The 22,331-nt window shown below is 43.8% G+C and overlaps 1 protein-coding gene across 1 annotated transcript in view; it reads right to left on the bottom strand.

The window, feature by feature from the left end:
- The window catches only part of JARID2 (jumonji and AT-rich interaction domain containing 2), a 298,249-nt gene that overhangs the window by 19,789 nt on the left and 256,129 nt on the right, over positions 1-22,331 (bottom strand). Inside the window, exons 8-12 of the mRNA XM_065398845.1 lie at positions 18,042-18,535; positions 12,435-12,527; positions 11,774-11,892; positions 11,509-11,579; positions 3,570-3,684 (exon numbers count right to left, since the gene is read on the bottom strand). Of these exons, the coding sequence (XP_065254917.1) occupies positions 3,570-3,684; positions 11,509-11,579; positions 11,774-11,892; positions 12,435-12,527; positions 18,042-18,535 (892 nt within the window). The remainder of the gene's footprint in view (positions 1-3,569; positions 3,685-11,508; positions 11,580-11,773; positions 11,893-12,434; positions 12,528-18,041; positions 18,536-22,331) is intronic.

Raw genomic sequence — 22,331 nt, 5'->3', positions numbered from 1 at the left:
GGGGCTGGCCCTGGCTCCTATCCACCCCCACAGCCAGTTTTCAACACCCCAACTCTGTTCATCACTCAGCATCTGAGTTAGGGTACTTCCTTCTCCTCAATGCTACCTGGGTGCCAGTAGGACAGTGGCTCCCAAACTGTGGGGTGCGCCCCCCTAGAGCGGCACAGAGGAACATCTGGGGGGGGGGGGTTGCAGCGGCCCTGGGCCAGCTCCCCAGGAGGTGGGGAGGGAGTGCCACCAAGCCCTGGTCTGGCCCTGGCCTCAGTCCCAGCCATGGCTCCCCTCCTGGCCTTGGCTCCCAGCTGTGGCCCCTGGCCCTGGCTTAGGGTTGCCAGGTGCCCGGTTTTCAACCAGAAAGGGGACCTGGCAGTGTCCGGTCAACACTGCTGACTGGACACTAAAAGCCCAGTTACCCACAGTAACCGGCCTCTGCCACCGGGGTAGGGGGGTGGGAAGAGCTGCTGCTGGAGCCTGGAGATGCACTCATGGATGGCTCTGGCAAGAGATGTACCAGCGGCTCCCACATCCTGCGCTGAATGCGGCTCCCCTTCCCCCCTCTGGAGCACAGCTCCCCCACACACACACCTGGCTGCGGGGGTGGGGGGGACACAGACCACGGAGGGGGGGGGGGGAAGGACACACTAGAAAAAGTTTGGGGACCACGGCAGGAGGTGGTGAATTGAGAGCACAGGAGAGAGACACCTCTGCTCTCAGTTTTTATATCTGGTGCCACAACAGCCCCTGGTGGCTCAGAGCAGCAATTGCAGGTAAAGTCCTCAGCCAGGGCCTGGAGCATGTTCAGTGTAGATGGAATTTAAATAGCCAGCCTCCATATCTCTACTGAGCATGTACAAATGGCAATTTTCAGAGGCTTACAACTTAGTCAAAGGTGGGTGGATTTTCATGGGAAAAGCAACAGGCACATCCCTGACACTAGGTCACGCCCTGCCAAATATGAAATCACTGCTTAAAAACATGGAGGTGCTAGAGCTTCTCAAAAAAAATAGGATAATGTGAGATTTTTTTCTAATGCTTGCAAAACAATGTACTTTTCCCTAATCTCATTCTCAGGAGCATCTTCATTGCTTTTGCTGAAACTTTCCAAAGAAATTTAGCTTGGGACAGCCAGCATGGAAAATATCAGACCAAACAGTTAAAGTCTGGTAAAGTTTTACACAACCAAAAACAGTCTTAGGCAACCTTAACTGTAGAGAGTGCCACCAGCTCTGCCTATAATAAAATGTGAAACAACCTCCCCTCCCATCCTCCCTCCCCCCCCAAAAAATATTTTTATAAAATTAATAGAATTCACATGACACTTATAAGGCATAACAATTCACTCTGATTGTATATTGCCTCTTTCCCCAGTTATGGATCTGTCTTGTCTAAGGCCTGGTCCCCACTAAGCCCCCACTTCGGACTAAGGTACGCAAATTCAGCTACGTTAATAACGTAGCTGAATTCGAAGTACCTTAGTCCGAACTTACCGCGGGTCCAGACGCGGCAGGCAGGCTCCCCCGTCGATGCCGCGTACTCCTCTCGTCGAGCTGGAGTACCGGCGTCGACGGCGAGCACTTCCAGGATCGATCCGGGATCGATTTATCGCGTCTAAACCAGACGCGATAAATCGATCCCAGAACATCGATTGCCTGCCGCCGGACCCTCCGGTAAGTGTAGACGTACCCTTAGACTGACTGTAAGCTCTTCATTGCATGGACAGCCTCTTATTCGAAGTTTGTTCCTAGGACAATGGGACCCAGATCCTGGTAGGAACATTTAGCTGTGACAAACTCACCTGTATTCACACAACTCGGCACATAACCACAGCTCAAGTTTAGCACCATTAATACTGATAAGAGTTTAAATAGTTTTAATTAGTAATTAAGAGGGTAACTGAACATCTCTGTATGTTTGGTTTTCTTGAAATCTTATAAAGCATTTTAAAGTACTATTTATGGTATGTGCCAAGCATCATTAGCCATGTAGCAGGGTGGACACCTGCTCCTGCCTGGAAGGGCCTGAGATAGCCCAGGGAGCAGGCAGCGTGAAGGCTGAGCTGATCGGGGGAAGTGGCTGCAGCTGGGGCCACGCCCCAAACAGACTCAGCTGGCCTGTATAAAGAGGCTGGGAGCCAAGAGCCTCTCTCTCTGCCTTCAGAGAGAGAAGGGCCTGGCTGCAGGGAGCTAGACAGGGTACCTGTAGTGGAGCAGGGCTGGGGAAAGGCTGAGGAGCTGGGGAGCTCCAGCCTGGATAGCCCCAGGCTGCGGCCTGGTAGTAGGCCAAGGGGTACTGGGGGTTGCAGAGGGCAGCCCAGGGCTAGGCCAAGGGAGCAGGTCCAAACCCTCCTTGCCAGTGATGAGTGGCCTATACTGCAGTCTGCCCCAGGGACTGGCAGTGGCCTAGTACTGAGGCAAGGTGGGGATAGTGGGTGGGGGTTCCCCAGGGAGGGGAGACCCAGATCTGTGGGGTACTGCCAGGGGGCAGCACCCAGAGCAAGGGGCACCGGGGTCCTGGGAGGGATACAGGGGCCAGAAGTAGGGACAAGGCAGATCACTGCCCTGCAGAGGGCGCTCCAGACGCTGGACGAGCTGATACCGGAGTAACCAGTAGGGGGCACCGCAGTGGTGAGTCCGGTCGTCTTACAAGCCATTATAATTCAGCCTCCATGCATCAAAGTTTTATAATCAAGGGGTTTCTTAATTTATTACATTTTTGTTTAATCAAGGTCTACAAGTTTAGCTGCTTATACTGTTCTTATTGTAGAGAAGATCCTTTCAGGATAACATAGTACTACAGGAATAACACAGATAAGTATATTAAATGCTGGCACCATCTGCTTCCAGTGATTCCACTATCAGCTGTTGTACTTCCATTACAATCTGAGCAATATTGTGTAATGACTACAGTAAGCAGCAGCCACCTCCAAGCAGATGTGTGAGCACGTGTTAAGCCTATTTGCAACAGGTGCCCACAAAACACAAAATGTGGCTATAAGAAGTTACAGACTTGCAATCATTCATATCAAATTGTTAGAAGGATGTGGCTTCAAAGGCAGGTATCACTGGGTAAAAATAAAAAATATATATGTGGTTTGGTATCTACAGAGTCAAGATACCTTGTGAAGTAGAAGAGTGGGGACAGTTTAGCAGAAGGATGGGATCAATCACCTTAGAAATGAGAATATGGAGCTAGCTTGAACAAATCTCTCTACACATCAGTCTAAGGAAATCCTGCCTTGACTAGCTGTCATTTGGATTCCAGGTGTTCAGAAACATTCTGCAGAGTGAAATCTACACACGGCAAAAATTGTTTGCTGCTAAATAGCCTAAAACAGAGAATGGAAGAAATATTAAACCCCTTTCCTTTAGAAGGGGTTTTTCATTTAGTTTATACCATATCACTTGTCATGAAATTTGATACTTTCCTATGAAATTTGTAATCACAGACACTTCATTTCCTGATATGACTCATTCAGGCAAAACGCAGTAGCCATACTGCAGTAGCTTCCAACCTTCCTACCAAGAGCCACTGGGGTACCGAGTAATGGGACAAACCACAGGGATACTCACCAAACGCAATCAGCACCAGTGTGTAAGTAGTCAATGTATGGAAGGTGATTTTGGTCTCGAGACCAGCATGAGGTAGAAAAGACCATGCCAATATTTAGCCAAGGAATTGTCACTCCTAAAATAGAGGAATTAAAAATAAACTTTAATGGATTAGAATGTCAATTAAAAATAAATAAATGATATTTTTAGAGCACATTTCAGCTGAAAAGCCTGCTTCTCCATTGAGTTGACTCAGGAGTTTTAAATGAAATGGTCACTAACATTACAGTAACTGTGGTTCTTCGAGGTATGTTGTCCATATATAGTCTACTCTTGGTGCGCATGCACCCAATCCACTCGAGTCTGAATTATCCTGGCCAGCGGTGTTTGTTGGGGCCATGCCTGCACCCTGAATGTCTTTGTGCCTCCCACCAAGCGCATAACGGGCAGGGCAGCCCTACCCACCACTCAGTTCCTTCATCAATACAGAATCCAGATATTAACAGACTTTGTAGTAGCAGGAAACAAGGACAGGTTGTGAAATTATATATGGAGAAAACATCTCAAAGAAGCAGTTACTATAAGTAAGCCAACTGCTTTTCCACGTATATTCTACTGTTGATAACTCACAAGAAGTGACCTAGATCCCAGGAGATGGTTGTTGCAGTGTAGGCTAGCCAAAATTCTCACTTCCATGATAGAATAATGCTGGGTAAACCTACGCACTGAACTCCCAAATAGCTGCCCTACAAACGACTAGGATGGGAAAGTTTCTCAAAGAAGCAACTGAAATCTCAATAACACCCCGTCTTTATGAAAAATCAAATATGGGGCCCCTGACATCAATGCTTGTATCTCCCCCTCTCGTCTGGCTGATGTTATCACTACCAGGAAGGCTGTTTTTATGGAAAGATGAGAAAGAACTTATAGCGAAAGGTCCAAGAGGTGGGCCGATTAACCCTGTGAGAACAATATTTAGATCCCAAAGAGGGGGAGGTTCTCTAACTTTCATAAGAATCTGGCCACTGTGGGGTGTGAGAATGCAGAAGCAGCTTGCAATGGACAGTGGAGAGCTGAGATGGTTGCTAGAAGACCCCTTAAGCTCACAGATAGTTCAGTCTGTCTAGAATCTTTGCTTGAGATGGTATTAACTGGTGGTGTTGTGACCAGATCATGAATCTCTTCCATTTAGCAGCATAAATATATCTGGTAGAGTCTTTTCTGCTGTGGACAGGGACACTCTGTACTGCAGATGAGCAGGTTCTTTCTACTGAAGTCAGTCAGCCAACATTTATGCTGTGAAGTGTAGGGAATATGGGATGAAGGACTTGGCCATGCCTCCATATTATGACCTCTGGTTGGAGAGCTACATGTATTGATGGTTGAATGGAGTGATTCTTCAGGCCTGATACCAGAACTGTCTTGGTCGTGCTGGAGCTACCATGATTATTATGGCAGAGTCCCATCTGAGCTTCCTGAAAGCACTGGGGATGAACGGAATTGGAGGGTAAGTGTACAGGAGGCCTAATGACCATGAAATCAGTAATGCATCAGGCAATGACCCCTGACTTAGTCTCCCTCCAAAAGAGAAATTTTGACATTTCCTTTTTACTCTTCTGGCAAAGAGGTGAATGCTGGGATGACTACACTTGAGAGAGATGTCTTACGTTGTCATCTATCAACCTGTAAAGGTTGTTTGAAAACTGCTCACTGAGGTGATCTGCCAGCACATTCTGTATTCCTGGCAGATGAACAGCCTTCAGAGTAATTTCATGATGGATACAAAAGTTCCAAAGATGTACACACACTTAACCCGAAGGAGTAGACCTTACTCCCCACTGCTTGTTTACATAAAATGGCTATTAGCTCCAGGACATTTGTGTGGAGCCTTGCTTCCTGAGGAGTCCATGTAGCTTGTGTTTGGTGATTGTCTAAATGGGCTTTCGATGTTTTTGATGGTATTGGAGGGGAGAATGGCTGTCCCTTTGCAGACTTTGAAGGGCCCCTTCCACCAATTTAATGACAGGACTTCTGGTGGAACATGTATTAGGAGGGACAGGTAATGTTTGCTTGGCAGATGCATAGTACAGATCTCAAACACCCTTGCATGCAACAGAAGTCTGGCAGGCTGAATTACAAAGGTGCAGGGGCCATGTGTCCTAGCAGTCAAAAAAGTTCTCACTGATATCGTGTCGTAAACGTGCAGGTCGGCAGATAGGTCTAGTATGACTTGGAATCTCTGGTGGTAGACAAGTCATCACTGTTAGGGAGACCAGCATGACTGCTATGAATTCTGTTTTTTGTGTTGGGAGTCAGTATTGACTTCTCTTTGTTTACTTTAAGGCCTAGAGAGGCGAACAGTTGCAGAGTCCGTTAAATGGAGTCTATTACTTGCTGGCACAACTTCCGATGAATGAGCTAATCATCAAAATATGGGAAAACTTGGACTCCCTGTCTTCTGAGGTAAGTGGCCATCACCACCAGCCATTTTATGAATACCCTTCGTGCTGTTGGTAGGCCGAATGGTGATGCCCTGTGCTAGTAGTGGCAATTGCCCACGTGAAACCTGAGGTATCTTCTGTGGGCAGCTGGGAGAGCTATATGGAAGTGTCTGGGAAGTCGAGAGCTACATACCAGTTATTCTGATTTAAGATCGGAATTAGAGAGGCCAGAGTCACCATCCTGAATTTGAGCTTGCAGATGAAGATGTTCAGCTCTCTGAGGTTCAGAATGGGTTGCCGGCTGCCTTTGTTTTTGGGAGTCAGACAATAATGAGAGTAAAATCTCTTTCCCCTTTGTTCTTGAGAAATTTCTTCCACTGCTCCAAGACTAAGAAGTGACTGCACCTTCTGATATAGCATGCTTTCAATGAGAGAGGTCCCTGAATAGGGATGGGAAAGGCGGGTTGGGGAGGGATGGAACTGTATGGAATAACATATAAACTACAATTTCCAAGACCCAGCGGTCAATATAGTTGGTGCTCCAGGACCCATTGATTAAATAAATTATTCCCAAATGAAGGGGATATAATTGGAAGAGCCAAAGGGGTTTGCTTTAGACCAAGAAGTCAAATCTGCTGCCTTCATGTCGACGGAGGTTGATCAGCAGAGAGGGTGGTGTGGATCCTGATGACCTCCTTCTGCCTGTATTGAGGGTAAAGGGATTGCCTCTGTTGTGGCTAGTGTTTACATTGCTTACACTTTGGTGCAGGAGTGTGGACTCCTAAGAATGTGGCACACAAGGCCTTTAGGTCTCATCTGCTTTCACACTAACAAGTTCAAATTCCTCGAAGGGGAGATCGTCAACTGTTATTTGAGTTTCTTTACGGATCCCTGAACTGTGGAGCCAGGAGAATCTCCTCATAGCAAGTGAGGTGGCCATAATCTAGAGCAGCGGTTCTCAACCGGGGGCCCGTGAGCCCTTTCAGGGGGGCTGCGGAGCCCGACCACTGAAACCCAGTGCCCCCCATGGGCCTGAAGCAGGGAATGGCACAGGGCAGAAGCCCCGAGCCCCGGAGCCCCCATGGGGATGAAGCCCCGAGGTGCCCCTCCACCCCTCATGGGGCTGAAGTGGGGAGCAGCACGGGGCTGAAACCCCGAGCCCTCTACCCCCCCTGCAGCCAGGAGCAGCGTGGGGCTGAAGCCACGAGCCCCAGCACCCCTTGTGGAGCTGAAGCTGGGAGCAGTGCGGGGCTGAAACCCCAAGCTCCCCCATCCCCCTGAAGCTAGGAGCGGCAGGGCTGAAGCCCCGCCGCCACAGGCAGAAACCATGAGCCCATGGGCAGAGTTGAGGGGCACAAGGATGTTGCCCCCCAATCTGCAGTGCCTTACCCAGAGTGGGGTAGTCCTGGGGGCAGCTCCACCCCCCACACACACCTCCTCCTCTCCCTCAGGCCCCACCCTCTGGCCAGATCCTGGGCAGGAAGACAGAGCCAGGCAGTGAGGGGCAACTGCTCCTTTGGCTGATGGTGCCATGGAGTGGGCAGCTGTGGCATTTCCCCATCTGCTGCTGGTGCCTGGGGTTGCATCTGCTCCTCAGCTCCCAGCCTCCTTTGACTGCTCACGCAGCCAGTCAGAGCTGCCCAGGCAGCTCTGGGCCCAGCAGAGCCCTCAGAGTAGCCACCGCACACAGCCCCAGACAGGGGGGTGTCCTGATGAGATGAGTCAGGGGCTGGAGGTGGTACTCCCTCCCTGGACCCCACTGTGCAGAGCTGGCCCGAGCCCTGCTGGCCTTCTCCCCACAAATCGAAGTCAAACTATGCCGATGCCCCAGGGTCCCACCCTTGGTCTGGAGGGCCCCCCGCTGGTCCCTGGAGTTTTTCTAGCATGTTGAGGAGGGCCTCAAAGAAAAAGGTTGAAAACCTCTGATCTAGAGGCTGTATCTGCAGCATGTAGGGATGCCTGTAGGAACACGGGTGCCGTGAGCTGACTCAGCCGTGATATACATTGTCTTGGGGAAATTTGTCTGTAAATCTGGTCATAGAATCCCAACAAGACAGGATGGTCTTCTGTCTGTGTCTCCTCATCTGAGCCTTGACCAGTCTGTTCTGCAGGTAGTGGAGCAGTTGGTCTAGTTGTAATGCCCCATTGTAAAGCTGTGGTTGAGATCTAGCACTCGACTAGAATGCTGATGCAGGCCTTTTAGCATGATGCATTTCCCTTGGAGCCCTATAAGGCCAACAGTACTGGTAGGCAAAATGGCAGATATTGAAGGGGTAGGGTATCAAAGAATAGTATCCCTTCTTGAACTTCTGTGTCTGTGGTAATAGGAAGCAGTCCATGACATTCTCTCGGGTGTGAACGATCCTGAATACCTAGACAGCAAGGAACAACCTGGTGAAACCTCCCCTAGTGCTTTCAGAGTAGGAAAGAGCATATTCCTCCAGAACAGGAGCTGTACCAATTGGTGTGCAATAGCCCCCATGGAATGTGCTTTAGCTGGTTCTGTAGATGTGTGCAGTACCAGTGTCAGGACAGCTGTTGGACAGTAGTGGGCAATTTGGTATCAAGGAGACCAATAGGTCTTTAGATGCTGTATTGGATTTTGGTAGTGAATATGTTAGCACTGAAGTCAAATTAAGTAGACTGAACTGGAACCAGGAGCCTTGGTGCTGAGGAGTCAGAACCAGGCATTTGTGCAGTACGACAAAAGACAGTCCGGAGGCATGAAGACTTGTGCCTGAATGGGTGCCAGTGGGACCGTTTTGGGGCCTTGTGTCACCCTTTGTGGCTCTTAAAGTAAAGGACCTGGTGAGGAGGAATCTCTGTCTCTTTTCTTTATGAACCTCGTGGTCTTTCTTCCCTGCCACCTGACATTTTACCAGACAAGGAGATTTAATCTTTAGAAACAGGAACTTCAGCCCCATGAGTAGCTGATGACTGCTCAGAGGTTTCCGCCCTGGGCATCCTGGAGCTTGAGAAGGAACACAGATGTCTCCAAAAGAAATGTCTTTATTAAGCAAGTCTCCCTAGCTCTCTGGGTTCTCTTAGAAAAGGATCTACAGATGGCACGTCTCTCGGTAATGTGCCCCTTACCAGATGCAATATTCATCCGCTGTGCCCATCAATTAGAGGCATTGCAGCCTTGCACAAAGGGCAGTTTTTGAAGGCTGGATTGTTCAGTCATAGTGTATGTCTACACTGCAATCTTAGGTGAGGCTGCAGCACACGTAGGCATAGCCTTAAATCTAGCTAGGGCAGCTAAAAATAACAGTGGAGATGTGAGAACATGAGCTGTACAAGCCCATTGGGGACCATACTTGGGTTGCTAGCCCATGCTGCAATCCATGTCCACATATCTTCACTGCTATTTTTAGCCGTGCTAGCAAGAGTAAAGCTAGCATGGGTATGCCAACCCGTGCTGCAATCACACCTCTCGGTGCAGTGTAGCCATACCCAGAGAGAGTGATCCCCCTCCCCTCATAGGCAAGCAAAAAGCAGTTTCCTTACAAAAAGGGGAGAAAGGAAATTATATTAAATTACTAACACTAAAGCTAATCACTAACTATTTACATAGTTCACAGTGGAGCAGAGAGACTTGGACACTATGTTCCAATTCATAGCCAAAGGAGGAAAGAAGGAAGCAAGAGGCAGTTGGGGCTGTCCCACCCTTTATGTCCTCCGTTGGAAGCACGGCCTCAGACACCGCTGGCCAAGAGAATCCAGACTTGGTGCACATGTGCCCAGTACTCAAGAGTGGAATATACATGGACAATGCATCTTGAAGAAGAACTTTGTTTCTACCAGAGCAGAGTGAATAATTCACAAAGAATAATATATTAAACAAATGTAGACTCTTTCAGCTCATAAAATACCTACCAGACAATTGAAATGGCCTTGAATTTATTAGTTACTCAAATATCTTTTTTAATTTTCTACTTTATGGATTGATCGTCAATACCCAAAATTCAAGGTTAGTTTTGATTGGTCAAATAAGTCACTTGAAACTGTATTTGTTCTCTGACTGTGACAGTACTCCAGCACTGATATTTGTACACGTGATTGCGAATTCGGCTTTCAGTGCACTTTTTTTAAACCACTAAAACTTGAATGAAGTCCAAATGAATATTCACAGTAAATGTTGTCATTATTTTGCCTGGCATTGTGTTCTAGATTCTATAAATACGGAAGCAATATCTCATTCATTCATCACCCTGGGCAAAATGTTGACACAGATGTACAAGTAATAACTAAAAGGGACATTACAAGGAGAAGTAAGTGTCCACAGGTATATGGCCCCAACTGTTCATCAATTCTGAACCTACAGATCACATTTTATGCCTTGAAACACAAAATACTCCAGGGCAATGTCCATCCATATGGGTTAGAAAACAAATCAGCACCTTTCTAGGTCTAGGAAAAGTGCCCATTTCCACAGAACAGATTGAGGATAAATTGGAAATCATGTCTCCACCAAACATGGTTATAAATGCTGCAACAAGCGGAGGCTTGTTTGGTATCCCTGTGGAGAACTGGGACATATTTGCATTGTTTTTTATAGATATCATATGCCCCCCAGTTTATCTGGGTGACATTATCCTGCCTGAAGGCCAGGAGTTAAATCAAAGGCAGTTGTATAGGGGAAACCAACCAGGAAGCAAAACAATGGCAAAGAGAAGGCTCTGAAGGGCGGAAGCGGAATACCCCTTGTCTAGCTCCCTCCCGGCTGGAATGGGTTGCTCTTCCCAAGGCGAAAAGACTGGAATCCTAGGGAGTCCTAAATCTCAAAGACCCTAGAAAAGGGGTGGGGGAGGGGAATTGCTGAGCCAAGAGAGGTTGCTCAAAGTATGTCGGGGAAAGCTGACAGACTGATTGAGGCACACAGACAGGGAACATGCTGCAACAGGGCAGTGTGCTTCTCCCTGCCACAGAGGGAATTAGCAGGGCTGAGAGGTACTTAAACTTTCCTTGCCTGCTTGTGCAAGGCATAAGTGTAGGCCTTTTATTGGTTTACTCTTTGCTCTACATGCTTTGTACCTTTGAGGAATTAATAAATACTTTGTTTTGCAGACGCTGTTTCTGTGTCACTGCAAACGTATGCTGTGACAGGCTCCCCAGGAGAAACTCACACATGTCAAAACCAAATTGGGCCTGTGTCGTTAACATGGTTGGAAACCAAGGGGCTGCAGCCCAGAGAGCCATCTAAGAGTGGGTGGGCTGCATGATTCCACCCAGAGAAGGTGCAGGAAGCCAGGCTTACCATGTAAGGGGGGCACTTGAGAGGGACTGAATGGTGTCTATGGCACAGTTTGCCCTGTAGCCATGACAATCCCAATCATTAAAATGTACAATGCCACTTGCACGTCTGTAATTTTAAACAGTGGGTACACATGGCTTTCTCCAGTAAAAACTGCACAGAACAAAAAACAAAACAAAATTGATTCTGGCCACGCTGGACAATGCCAAAATTGTTGACTCCTAATACCACACAGGACACTGGGGGGGGGAGAGAATCTGCTTACCAGGCACAGCACCAAGATGTCGCAGGATGGATCCTGTATTATTAGGAAGGACTGTAAGGTTCCACCCATGCCTGTTGAATGAAGTGATACACACATTGTTATGTGTCAACATTAAAAACAAACTGGTCTTATAGTTGCTCTACATCTCAAACATTTGTAGTCATTCTTCTGACCTATAGTCTTATATGGATTCTGTACTGAATAGAATAGCTGTAGCATAACAGGCAAAATGCTATAAAAATCCAGATTATTTATCTAATTTTACCTTGAGAATGGTTCAGATTTTCCCACAGGAAAGCCGCTCCCATGTGTGTTGGTATCCACTTTCCCACAGTGCACTGCTACATGGCAATCCTTCTGTTCCACTAACCTCCAGTACTCTTGCTATAGCAGAAGAAGGCGGTAGTAAATGTTTAGTCCAACGAACAGAGTGAGAAAATTCCTTTACATGTTCACCAATCAACAGAAGGTTACAGTGCACTGATACTCTACGTGTTGCTCCAACAAAACATCTCCTCTTAGAGATGGATATACAGAACTTTAAAAATAACAATAAATTAAGACTTAACATCCCTTTTAGAAACTATTTATTTCCATTTTGCAGATGGGGAAACTGAGACAGAGTGGTGAAATGACTTGTGCAAACTCACACAGGAAGAACAGAACTCCTATCCCCCGACTCCCATGCTGGTGCTTCAACCACACGACCAACCAACCCTCCTGCCTGTCTTTAACTTGTCAGTGCCTTTATTGATGATATTAAGTAATGTCAGCGGGAAGAGCAGAGACAACATCTTAATTCTCTTCCTGCATCAGACACCTTCAACCAGTCTACTGTGCCACTTTGCGATTTAACTTTGCAGAGCCATCCCTAAATCCTCCATACGAAAAGATTTCCCATCCCTAGGTGCTCTCTTGTCCCTCACCTCTATTTCAGCTACCGAAGGCTCCTTGCTGAAGCACATGTTCATGATGTTTCTTGCCGTCCGGTAAAAGGTTGTTAAAGAAACAGACCTACCCTGTGAATCAAGAGAGTACAATTAGAAGTGAAATTAAAAATGGTATCTCCACCACCCCACCCCCCAGTGTTATTTGCTGTGCAAACCTTACCTTACACAGCCCAAAACCAGGAGAGGGGAAAGGACAGAACGTTCTCTAAGAATAGGTACAACAGAGTCCATTGATCTAATATACATTTCTTCCTGGAGCAAGTATCTTAAATGCCATTAAAAGCAGTAGAGGATTCCAGCTTTTATCATGGCAAGCAGCAGCTGATACAGTAAGTGAGCCTATGCAGATGATATTTTAAAACTTGCACCCAGTCAGTTTCCATTTTTAAGGTCTCACTTGTTAAAACACTTTTCCTAAACTCATTTAACCTATTTTTCTGTGCAAACAGATGCTGTTCAGGATAGAACATGCATTACAGGTGGACACAAAAAGGATGAGCTGGAGCTATATTATACTTTATATTCAGTAATTGCATGTATAACAAAAACAACAACAACAAGGCAGCTAGGCATGGTTCAATAACAATATTATTAAGACCAGGGATTTGTATGGGATGGTGGGGATGGGGAGTTACAAAAGCGAAATAGTAGAATGTGTGTTGCTTCCTTCGTCCACTACTTTGTCTGCACGATATCTTTAGATTGTAAGCTGGGTGGGACAAGGAACTGTCTTATTCTGTTTCTATAGAGCACTTAGCAAACTTTTCAATATTCTTTCGCGTGTATATTATTCTTATATTATTAGATGCTCATACACGCATATAATAATAAACACATTTTCAATCTAATAGAGATTGATAGGAAGACATAGCATCGGTGCTTCATATATCTGCAACCAGATTGCCAAAGATCTTAGTAAAATATGGAGGTCAAGTTCTCAGTGTATGATCCAAAGTTGGAAATGTGTAAAATAAGCCTTAGAAGTGTTTTTATGTTAATATTAACTGAGACCATGTTAAAGGCTTACAGGAAAAGAGACAGTGTGGAGACAGGAAACATGCCCTCCCTTTAAGGCTTGGGGATATTGGAACCTGCCTATACCCTCTGGTGAAAATGCAACCTACATTTAGGTGCTTCAAGTTCTTCCATTACTCTAGACTAAGAAAATAACCTTAAAAAGCTAAGGGACGTGAAGGACAACAGCCACTTAGCCACCAAACTTTGCAATATTTTGGTCTGGCCATGGTGATGTGTACCAATTGTAATAGGCCAGACCAAAAACAAGACTTGAAAAGGAATTTCTGCTTTACAAACATGAAGTTTATCCCTTGTCCCCATATCTACCTCTCTTTCCTCTGACACCCAATTACCTTCCTTCACATTTGCCAACCCTCTTCCTCTCAAAAAATAAAGAAAAACCTAAGATCCACCACCCCGGGATCTAAACGTCTGGTAAATGACCGTTTAATCAGTTGGATTTTTTTTTTTTTTTTTAATGGTAAAACATGATCTGCTAAATTGCTAAGACTATATTTCTGCTTAGTTTGAGCAAGAACTCTACCCAGGAGTAAACCAGGAACAATTACACAGCCGTTTTTTTTTCCCTATAAGAGACTAAGTCTGTTGCTAAAATATCTAGGGTCCTGTCATTTTGTTTTTGTTTTGTTTTGTTTTAAACTGAATGCAGGGCAATTAGCTGCTACAAGAAGTCTGCAAAATGCCCAGGGCCCCAGACTCTCATAAACCTCAGAGTTGGATGCTCTGTGATACAATGAGCAATTGCCTTCATCTTTTACTGCCCTGGTGAATCTTTTATTGAGGTAGGCTTTTAAAACAAGTCCTCAAATTGTTCTGCTCCTACAAACAGTCTTCAAACTCGTCATTAGGGAAGTATATGTACGAGCTGCTAACAAATGCTCTGTAGAAGCTTTTTAGGTTTAAGATTGTTTGCCTGCTACTTTGTCATACAAAACAGAATAGGATTCAGGACTGATCCTCCAAAATTAACTAACTATGTCCTCCAAATTCTGAGATGGGCGGTTGCGCTATCATAGGGAAGAAACCTGCATACAATAGTGGACAGAATCATTTTAAAAAGATTGAGAAAAATCAAGAACTTCCATCAAAAATTTCACATCCTTCCGCCTTGGCCCGAAAGTCACAAAACATATACGGGCTGATGAGCTTTCTACATGAAAAATTTGACACCATTTTCTTGAGGATCATTAAGAGAAAATATTTTAAGGCTTTGCGCTATAAAATGGAGCTGGCTGAAAATAGACTCACAATACAAAATTATTACTGAAGTGCAAAACACCTTTTGAGGTTCCTGAGAAGATTTTAACAGTTAATACTAAGGATCCTCTAGGAACTTAGAAGTATTAAGCAGAATCTTTGAAGCAGTGAGGAGCCTTAACAGAAGAATAGCTGAATGGCAAAATTCTATTGTGATACTTCATTCAACATACTTTCCCTTTTCTCTCCTTAATAGTAATGTAAGAGTCCTGAAAATTAACTCAAGTCAGGAGAGCCCAGACTACGGCTAGATGAAATTTTTCAGACAGGTTTTTTGGCTGAAAAACCCAAATTCAGGTCAACCAAACATTTCATGAATTTGTGCCATTTTTAGTGAATTGTTGTGGTTTAAACTAATTGTTCTGTCATTATCCAAACAAAACACACAAACCCAGATTTTTTCCTGCTAGACTCGCCAGGGGAGTTAGGCATGCGAAGGAAGAGGTAGTGGTGGTGTGGGAAACCCAGGTTTGAATCCCAGCTCTAGAGCAGGGACTGGAACCCAGTCTCTCCCTCCCAGGTGAGTGCCCTAATCACCAGTCTGTTGGCTCTTCTGGGATGGGGGTATCAATATCTCCTGCTGAAGCAGTTTCACTTTGTATAAATAATTAGTCATTAGAGCGGGGACTCGAACCTTGGGTTCTCCCACCTCTCAAGCCACCAGGCCACAGAGTCACACACTCTCTCTCTCTCTGGCCCAATGACTATTCAAGTATTTTATCAAAATATTTTATTACTTCTGTATATGGCATTGGTGAGAACCATACTTGAAAACAAGTGGTCTCTTCCTAAAAATATGCCCCAATATAACCACAAGATATTAGACTTGATGCAGGAATTACTGGGTGAAATTCTATGACCTGTGTAACGTAGGCAAGGACAGATGAGCACAATGGTCCTTTCCGGCCCTAAATCTATTAATTTACAAAAACCTTTCTTGAAGTGGAGCTAAGGTTGCTGTCACACAATAGGACCTTCCTATCCCTATACCCTTCTGGAACATAAGACTTAAAAACTCAAATATTAGGAAATATTCACTTAAGGTCTTCTCACATATCCCCCAAAAAATGTTAGTGTGACAAGAAATGCCACCCTCCCCTCAACAAACATACTTCTGCAAGCCAGGGAATCTGCAGTTAAAGTGCTGTTTCATTCATAATGAAACCACACAACCTTAGCTCTAATCCATAAATAGTACGGCTCAGCTAAGGCATCTGCACACTATGGCTGGGAGCCACACTTGGCTCACAGCAGGGCAGCTGTTCATTCTGCAGAGTCAAGAACAAAATATTATCTTAAAAACAAAAATGAGTTCGCTTTCAGAGCTTGTTCTCGATGCGAGACACCAGTTCTCACTGCATGTTTTTCCTCTACCTCTGTACAGAAAAGTATAAGACACGTTGTGATTTTAGTAACAGAACCAGAGTTTAAGGCTAGGTGGTCAGAATTGGGGGGGGCTGTGTCTCTGGAACCCCTTAAGCAAACATTCTCAAATGTGTACTATATATTCTACCCTGGCCCATACCAATTTTCAAACAGGTTTGAGTCTGACTGCATGTGTGGTTTTAAGGAGGATTGCAAGTTTGGTTGTAAGCAGAAAACATGTTGCAATGTTATCTACAGTACCACCCTGTAATTCAAGACTTCCTGTCTGGTTTGGTTCTTGTATCTTGGCTGCCTTTGCTAGATGAGGGTAGCATGAATCATGTCAGCCCTGAAGTTCACTAATATTTAAATAGTTTACGTGCTAAAGCATATGCACATTTTAAAAGTACATTTATTAAACTTCATTAGACCTCTACTTGGTCATGCCACAGTGCCGGGGCAGGACTTAACGCCTTCTCAAGGTCCCTTCCAGTCCTACATTTCTATGATTTTATACTGGGTCTGATATTGCGAAGTCCTGAGAGCCTACCACAAGGTGTTGAAAGCGCATCAATGAGAGTTTAAGAGCATTTAGCACTTTGCAGGAGGCATTCAGAACTTAGCAGGTTCAGGCTCATTATTAGAGTGTTCATTCCTGAACTTCTCCCTTAATTCTAATGGCTGATTAGGATATTTCTCTGCACAGACTCACTCTTTTTGTGTACGATCTCTCATCTCCCTCTAAAATGTAACTTGGGGACTTTATACTGGTAAGCAGTGGGATGGTGTTTTCTCCCTTTCGTTAAGGTTGAATGTGCAGATCAGTATGTTCTAGTCATGTTTCATTTGTTATTAAATTCAAGATATTAAGTACAAAAAAGGCCTTTTAACTATGCACAGGGAATATCATTAATGTAGCTGCCATTAGATAAGGCTTGTATCTTTTAATGTGATAGAAACATCGTTAACAGTTTGTTATAACACGGGAGTGAGAAGGGAGCCCCAGAACAGAAAGCTCTTCAGCTGACAAATTCTAATGCATTGCTGGGCAGAAGAAATGTGAATGAACTTTCTTAAATGCAATTCATGAGCTTAGTCAGTCTCTAAATAGCTCAACAAAAACTACTTTGGACAGTAACACTGGGAATGCTATCTGTTTTCATTTCATAGTGACAGGAGTGAGACTGGGAAGGGAAAAGTGGTATAGCAGCTTACCGGCCACAGACAGTAAGTACTGTATATTTCTCCCTCTCAGCACTGCTAAACAATTCAATCTAACTAAAAAGTACACTGCCAGTTATGATGCCAATTCTTGCTCAATAGTGGGAGGCTGCCAATAAATTACAATGAAAGAGACAACAAGCCTTTGTAAACGGATGTGTTTAAAGTCTGGAGGAACAAGCATTATGACCATTTGTGCTTAGCAAAATTTGGCATCACAGTTGAAAATATCGTTTGCATTTCAATTCGCACTTTCTAAATCTTGTGTATTTTTAGCGACATTAGTTTTGATGGCTCTATCAGGGGAGCAGTACTCTGCTCAACTGGCAAGAAACAGGCGTGAGAGAGTGGAACGTTACTTTAAATGTCACTAAAAAATGAAAACAAATGTTGTGTCTGCTAGGATAATTGCTTAGTGTATTTCTTATAAAGAGTCAACTCCATAGATGGAGGGGGACTAGTGTTCTATGTAGCACATCCACAAAAATAACATTTTCTAGTCTGTCAAGTCCCAGTAAGATCAGGATGGAGTTAATACCCCCTCATCAAACTGCCTGCAGCAATCAATAGTCCAGCCATTGACGCTGGAACAACACTGTGGCCCATTGACTGACTCCAGCTGGGTCTTACCACAGTGCAGCGCAGAGAACATCTGCTTCAATGCTTTCACAGAAGAAAATCAGCAGAAGTGGTCTTTACTACCTTGTATATACACTTGTGTAAGTCGCTAAGAACTCCCTTCTCCTCCTCCTCTTTCTCGATCTCCTTTTCCTGAGCGAAGAGTCGCCGCCTGCCCGTTTTCAATGGGATATCAACTTCTTTCAACTTGTTACGGAAGCCGTTTTTGTGAACCACACCATTGATGAGTCCATTTTTGGGCTCGAACCGGGGCAAGGAATGGAACTTATAGGCGTTTTCTGAGTGTCCCTCCAAAGGACCTTTCCTCTTCTCTAAGATCTCCTTTTCCAGCAGGACTTCCTTCTCTAGTTTCTTGTGCTCCTCAGAGGAGAGGGAGTCATAGGAGAGCAAGTACTGGCAGTAGGCTTCCTGCAGCTTTGCTAGCCTGTCCTGTGCAGTTCTGGGGATGCGTAGCATATCTGCCAGCTTGTTCCATTTCTTGAGGTCAGTCACTTGCTGCATGCCACCCATTTCATTGATCAGCTGGAAAAAGCAGGCCAAATCTAGCTCACAGCCTCCTGAAGTCCATGTATGTGGGGTGGTTGGGAGGGAAGAGGGAAACACAGGAAACAGTTAAGAAATTTTTTGGCAGATTGCATTCAACATTTCTTTACTACTTATATAATATCAGATTCTGTTCAGGTGGGACACTCCATTGTCTCAAAATCCTCAGTAATGCAGATACGAAAACAGAATGGAACAGTCAAATATTCAGTGTTTCCATTTTTAAAGTGCCCAAGTTCTGACTAAGATACTCGGATTGCGAAGATTATTTATTAAGTGGATCATATTTTGGTGTTCACACTAACCTTCCCCACAGCTACTTTTGGCCTCCATTTTGGGTTCAGTTGCCACGTCACAAGTTCAAGCCCTAGCTCTGCCTGATTAAGATTGAACATAGGTCTCCTATATTCCAGGTGAATACCCGACCGATACCCAGCTACTCTGAGGGCATGCCTCCCAATCTTTCTCCCTCTCTCTCTCTCTCCCCCTCTCACCCCTCTCCCCACCCTCCCTGAAATTTCATCCACTCAGAAACTTTCCCAGTGAACTTTAGTCAAAACTGAGTTTCCACAAAAAGTTTTGGTTTTGATGAATCAGCATTTTTGAAAACAAAAAAATTCCCAACCAGCTTTATATAGGCGTAGTGCGGAGTTTTTAAACATTGGTACAACACTTTCAAAATATGAAGCATTATATAAGAGCTAAGTATTACTATTAAAGCATTTTTCTACATTAGTAAACAAAAACAAGGGGAAAACCAGAAGGAAAAACTGAGGAAAATGGAGATTCATATCTCCATAAGCATCACAAACATGTTTCTGTCAACTCAAACAGATGAAATGTGACTGATCTAAAGTAAAAAGCTCCAGATGGGTCCACGGAGTGGCGTCCTCTAGTAATTTAGTAAAGACGGTCATTTGCATTTTACACTGTGTATTAGTTTTAGAAACTGCAAGACCATCAGGAGAATGATTCATTACTTTTGGGAAACTTCAATCAAAGAAAAAAAAATAAAGACTATACAAAAGCTTTTAAATTCTAGCATAAAGACAGTCAAATTAATGATAAACTTTCCATCCAAAAATAAAAATTTTAAAGAAAATCTCAGTATCACATTTAGTCAAAGGACAGAATTAATCATCAACAGAAAAAGGTTCACAAACTGACCAAAAACTGCCCATAAATAAGGAGGACAACTGCTATAGGAAAAACTAAAAACACAACATTACGATCATCAACACTGTTCCCAAGTCATCCTTATCTCCTCTTTCCATTCTGAGAAAGTCATGGAAACATGAAGGATTAGCAGTCTTTTAATGTGAATTTAATATGACTTGGAAACAGTACTGTAAAACAGAAAGAAGCATCATCCTTCTAAATGACACCTCCACTGCTGAGATGATAGCTACCTCCTCTCAAACCCAATCAACAGTCTGTCCTGTTCAGATTCCTCTACTATGCCTTTTAGCATAGCATCTGAGCTGTATGTGTGCATCTCCTGCAAATTAGCCATACTGTCTTACAGTATTTCATAGCTGTTCTCAGATTTCTCATCTCCTCCATTCTCTTCCTTGACCGTTTTTCCCTACCCTTCAGCACTTTCCTTTGAGGCAAACTCAGTGACGAGGCTCAGAAGCCTGGAGACACATGGAAAATTTTTGCAAAGTTTATCAACAGTGCCGCAACTGAGGCAGAACATTTTGGGGGGAGTCCCTTATTAAAATGTTGATAGCGCATCACTGGTTAGATGACAAAAATGCCTGTGCCTAGACCACACGATAGTTTGTACTGGTGCTGAAACAATAGGCAACGATTTTCTAAGTGTTTGACAATGCTCTAGGGTAGGTCAAAGGGCAGAACAAGTATGTCTTATCTAGCAACCATTCCTAGTTAAAGTAGTGCAACTTCCACCCACGAGGAGAGGGGTGGTGAGAGCAACACCATGGGAGAAAGGAAACAAATTTGAGAGGTTTTTGTTCTGTTACTTTTAATCCTTCACATAGAATAGCACTCAAGCAACACACAGCTGTTTTGCTCATGCACCATTGACAAACAAATGGAAGGTATATGATCTGTATGAAGCTGAGTAACATCCCTTCAATTCTGAAAGATTATGTTAATGGCTCAGTTTCATATTAAATGGCTTTGTAATACAACATCAATATCGGCATGCTCAGTTTAAATCACCAATCTCAAAACACTTCATCACATGCTTAAAAATGTAATGTTCTCAAGCACAACAAGATGGAAGCTACTTCAGAATGTCAGAGCTTGAGTCCTCTCACTGAATAAGTATGCTGTACTACTGTGGGGGCTTTGTAACACCTGCCCTCGTTAAAGATTGTTAAATGGTTTCAGTTACAACTCCATTTCACATGGTCATAACTTTCTGAAACACTCATTTTTAGGGTGAAACTTCCAGGGCTCATAGCAAATGGCTGAAATTGGAGACTTGGCAAGGGTTACTAAGGACTCTCATCTGACAGTTTAAAAAAAAAAAATCTTTTGATTTGACAATGTTGGGATTATTTGAAAATTGAAATACTGAGCAAGCTCAGTGAAAAAAATGTAAAAAAAAATCTTCAGGTGTGCATTTAAGGCCACATCCTGGCCCCACTGAAGTCAATGGCAAAACTCAGTGATCTTCAGTGGAAATGGGATTTGGTCCTTACAGCAGGAGTATGCATGTGTGCACACTTGTTATCTCAAAGAATTTAAAATCTCTACTGCTGAAGCCAATCTATTTCTAATCCATGCGCTCTGACTACCTTCAGATTTCTCTTCCCCTTCTCCTCAACATTTTGTTTTAATTTTAAACTTAAAATACATAGGAAATTAAATGTGTAAAGATTAACAGTAACACAATCTTAAAGCTGTGAGACCAGATACGCAAGAGCCAGGAAATTTAATCAAAAAGTTAATGTTGCATCAGTAGGTGTTAACGCTGCCATATTGCACATATGTTGTATTTTCCTCTTTCCCTTGCCAATGTAACATGAATTTAATACTCCTTGTTATTAACATACAACCATTACAGATATTAGAAATGCCGAAGGATCAATTAAATTCTGCTAGAGTAATCTTAACTTTTGGAATTCCCTGAACTTTTGAGTATTTGATCTCACAACTTAATATTACAGCAATCCTACTTTTCTTCAGGCATTGTACTGTAGAATACTAATCCTTACTCCTTTTTCTTAAATCCTGTTGAAATATTGTACTGCACATTACAGAGGAGTTCTTGGTTAATATTATAATCTTGCAATGTCTGAATTCTTTTGTTTTCTTGTTTTTTCATGTATTTATGTTGTGAAAACTGAAATAAAGTTTTAACATAGAAAAAATGGTGTGTACACTTGAGGTAGAAAGAAAGGAGTTTTCTTTAAACAAAGTAATGTGCAGAGCTGCCTCCCAGGGAATAATGCCTCAGCTACAAAAGTAGTGTCTCAAGTTGTACCGTGAAAGGTCTCTGAGTTATAACTTGGTTAGAAGTTACTAAAAAAAGAAGTGTTAAATAAAAATTTGAAGCAACCAAGATAAATGTATTATATTTTCTAGGCTGCTTAGAAAAAGCAGATTTAAAGTAAATTTTCCTAAAGATTCAAATGTTTCCCTTAACTAGCATGTATGTTCTTTACAAGCCATTGTCATCTTTCTATTACTTATGTCATATCTGACAGCCGACCATAAACCAGGAATTCCTTTAAATAAACGATTCTCACTCAGGCATTAGCCATGGCAGCTACCTGCTGGGAGAAATAATGAAACCGCCATTTTGCAATGAACCACATTTTACTGCCTATTCTTGAC

Source organism: Emys orbicularis, chromosome 2 (assembly GCF_028017835.1).
Source record: "Emys orbicularis isolate rEmyOrb1 chromosome 2, rEmyOrb1.hap1, whole genome shotgun sequence".
Lineage (NCBI taxonomy): Eukaryota > Metazoa > Chordata > Testudines > Emydidae > Emys > Emys orbicularis.
The sequence above is the reverse complement of the archived record's forward strand: the minus strand, read 5'-3'. Positions and strand labels throughout refer to the sequence as shown.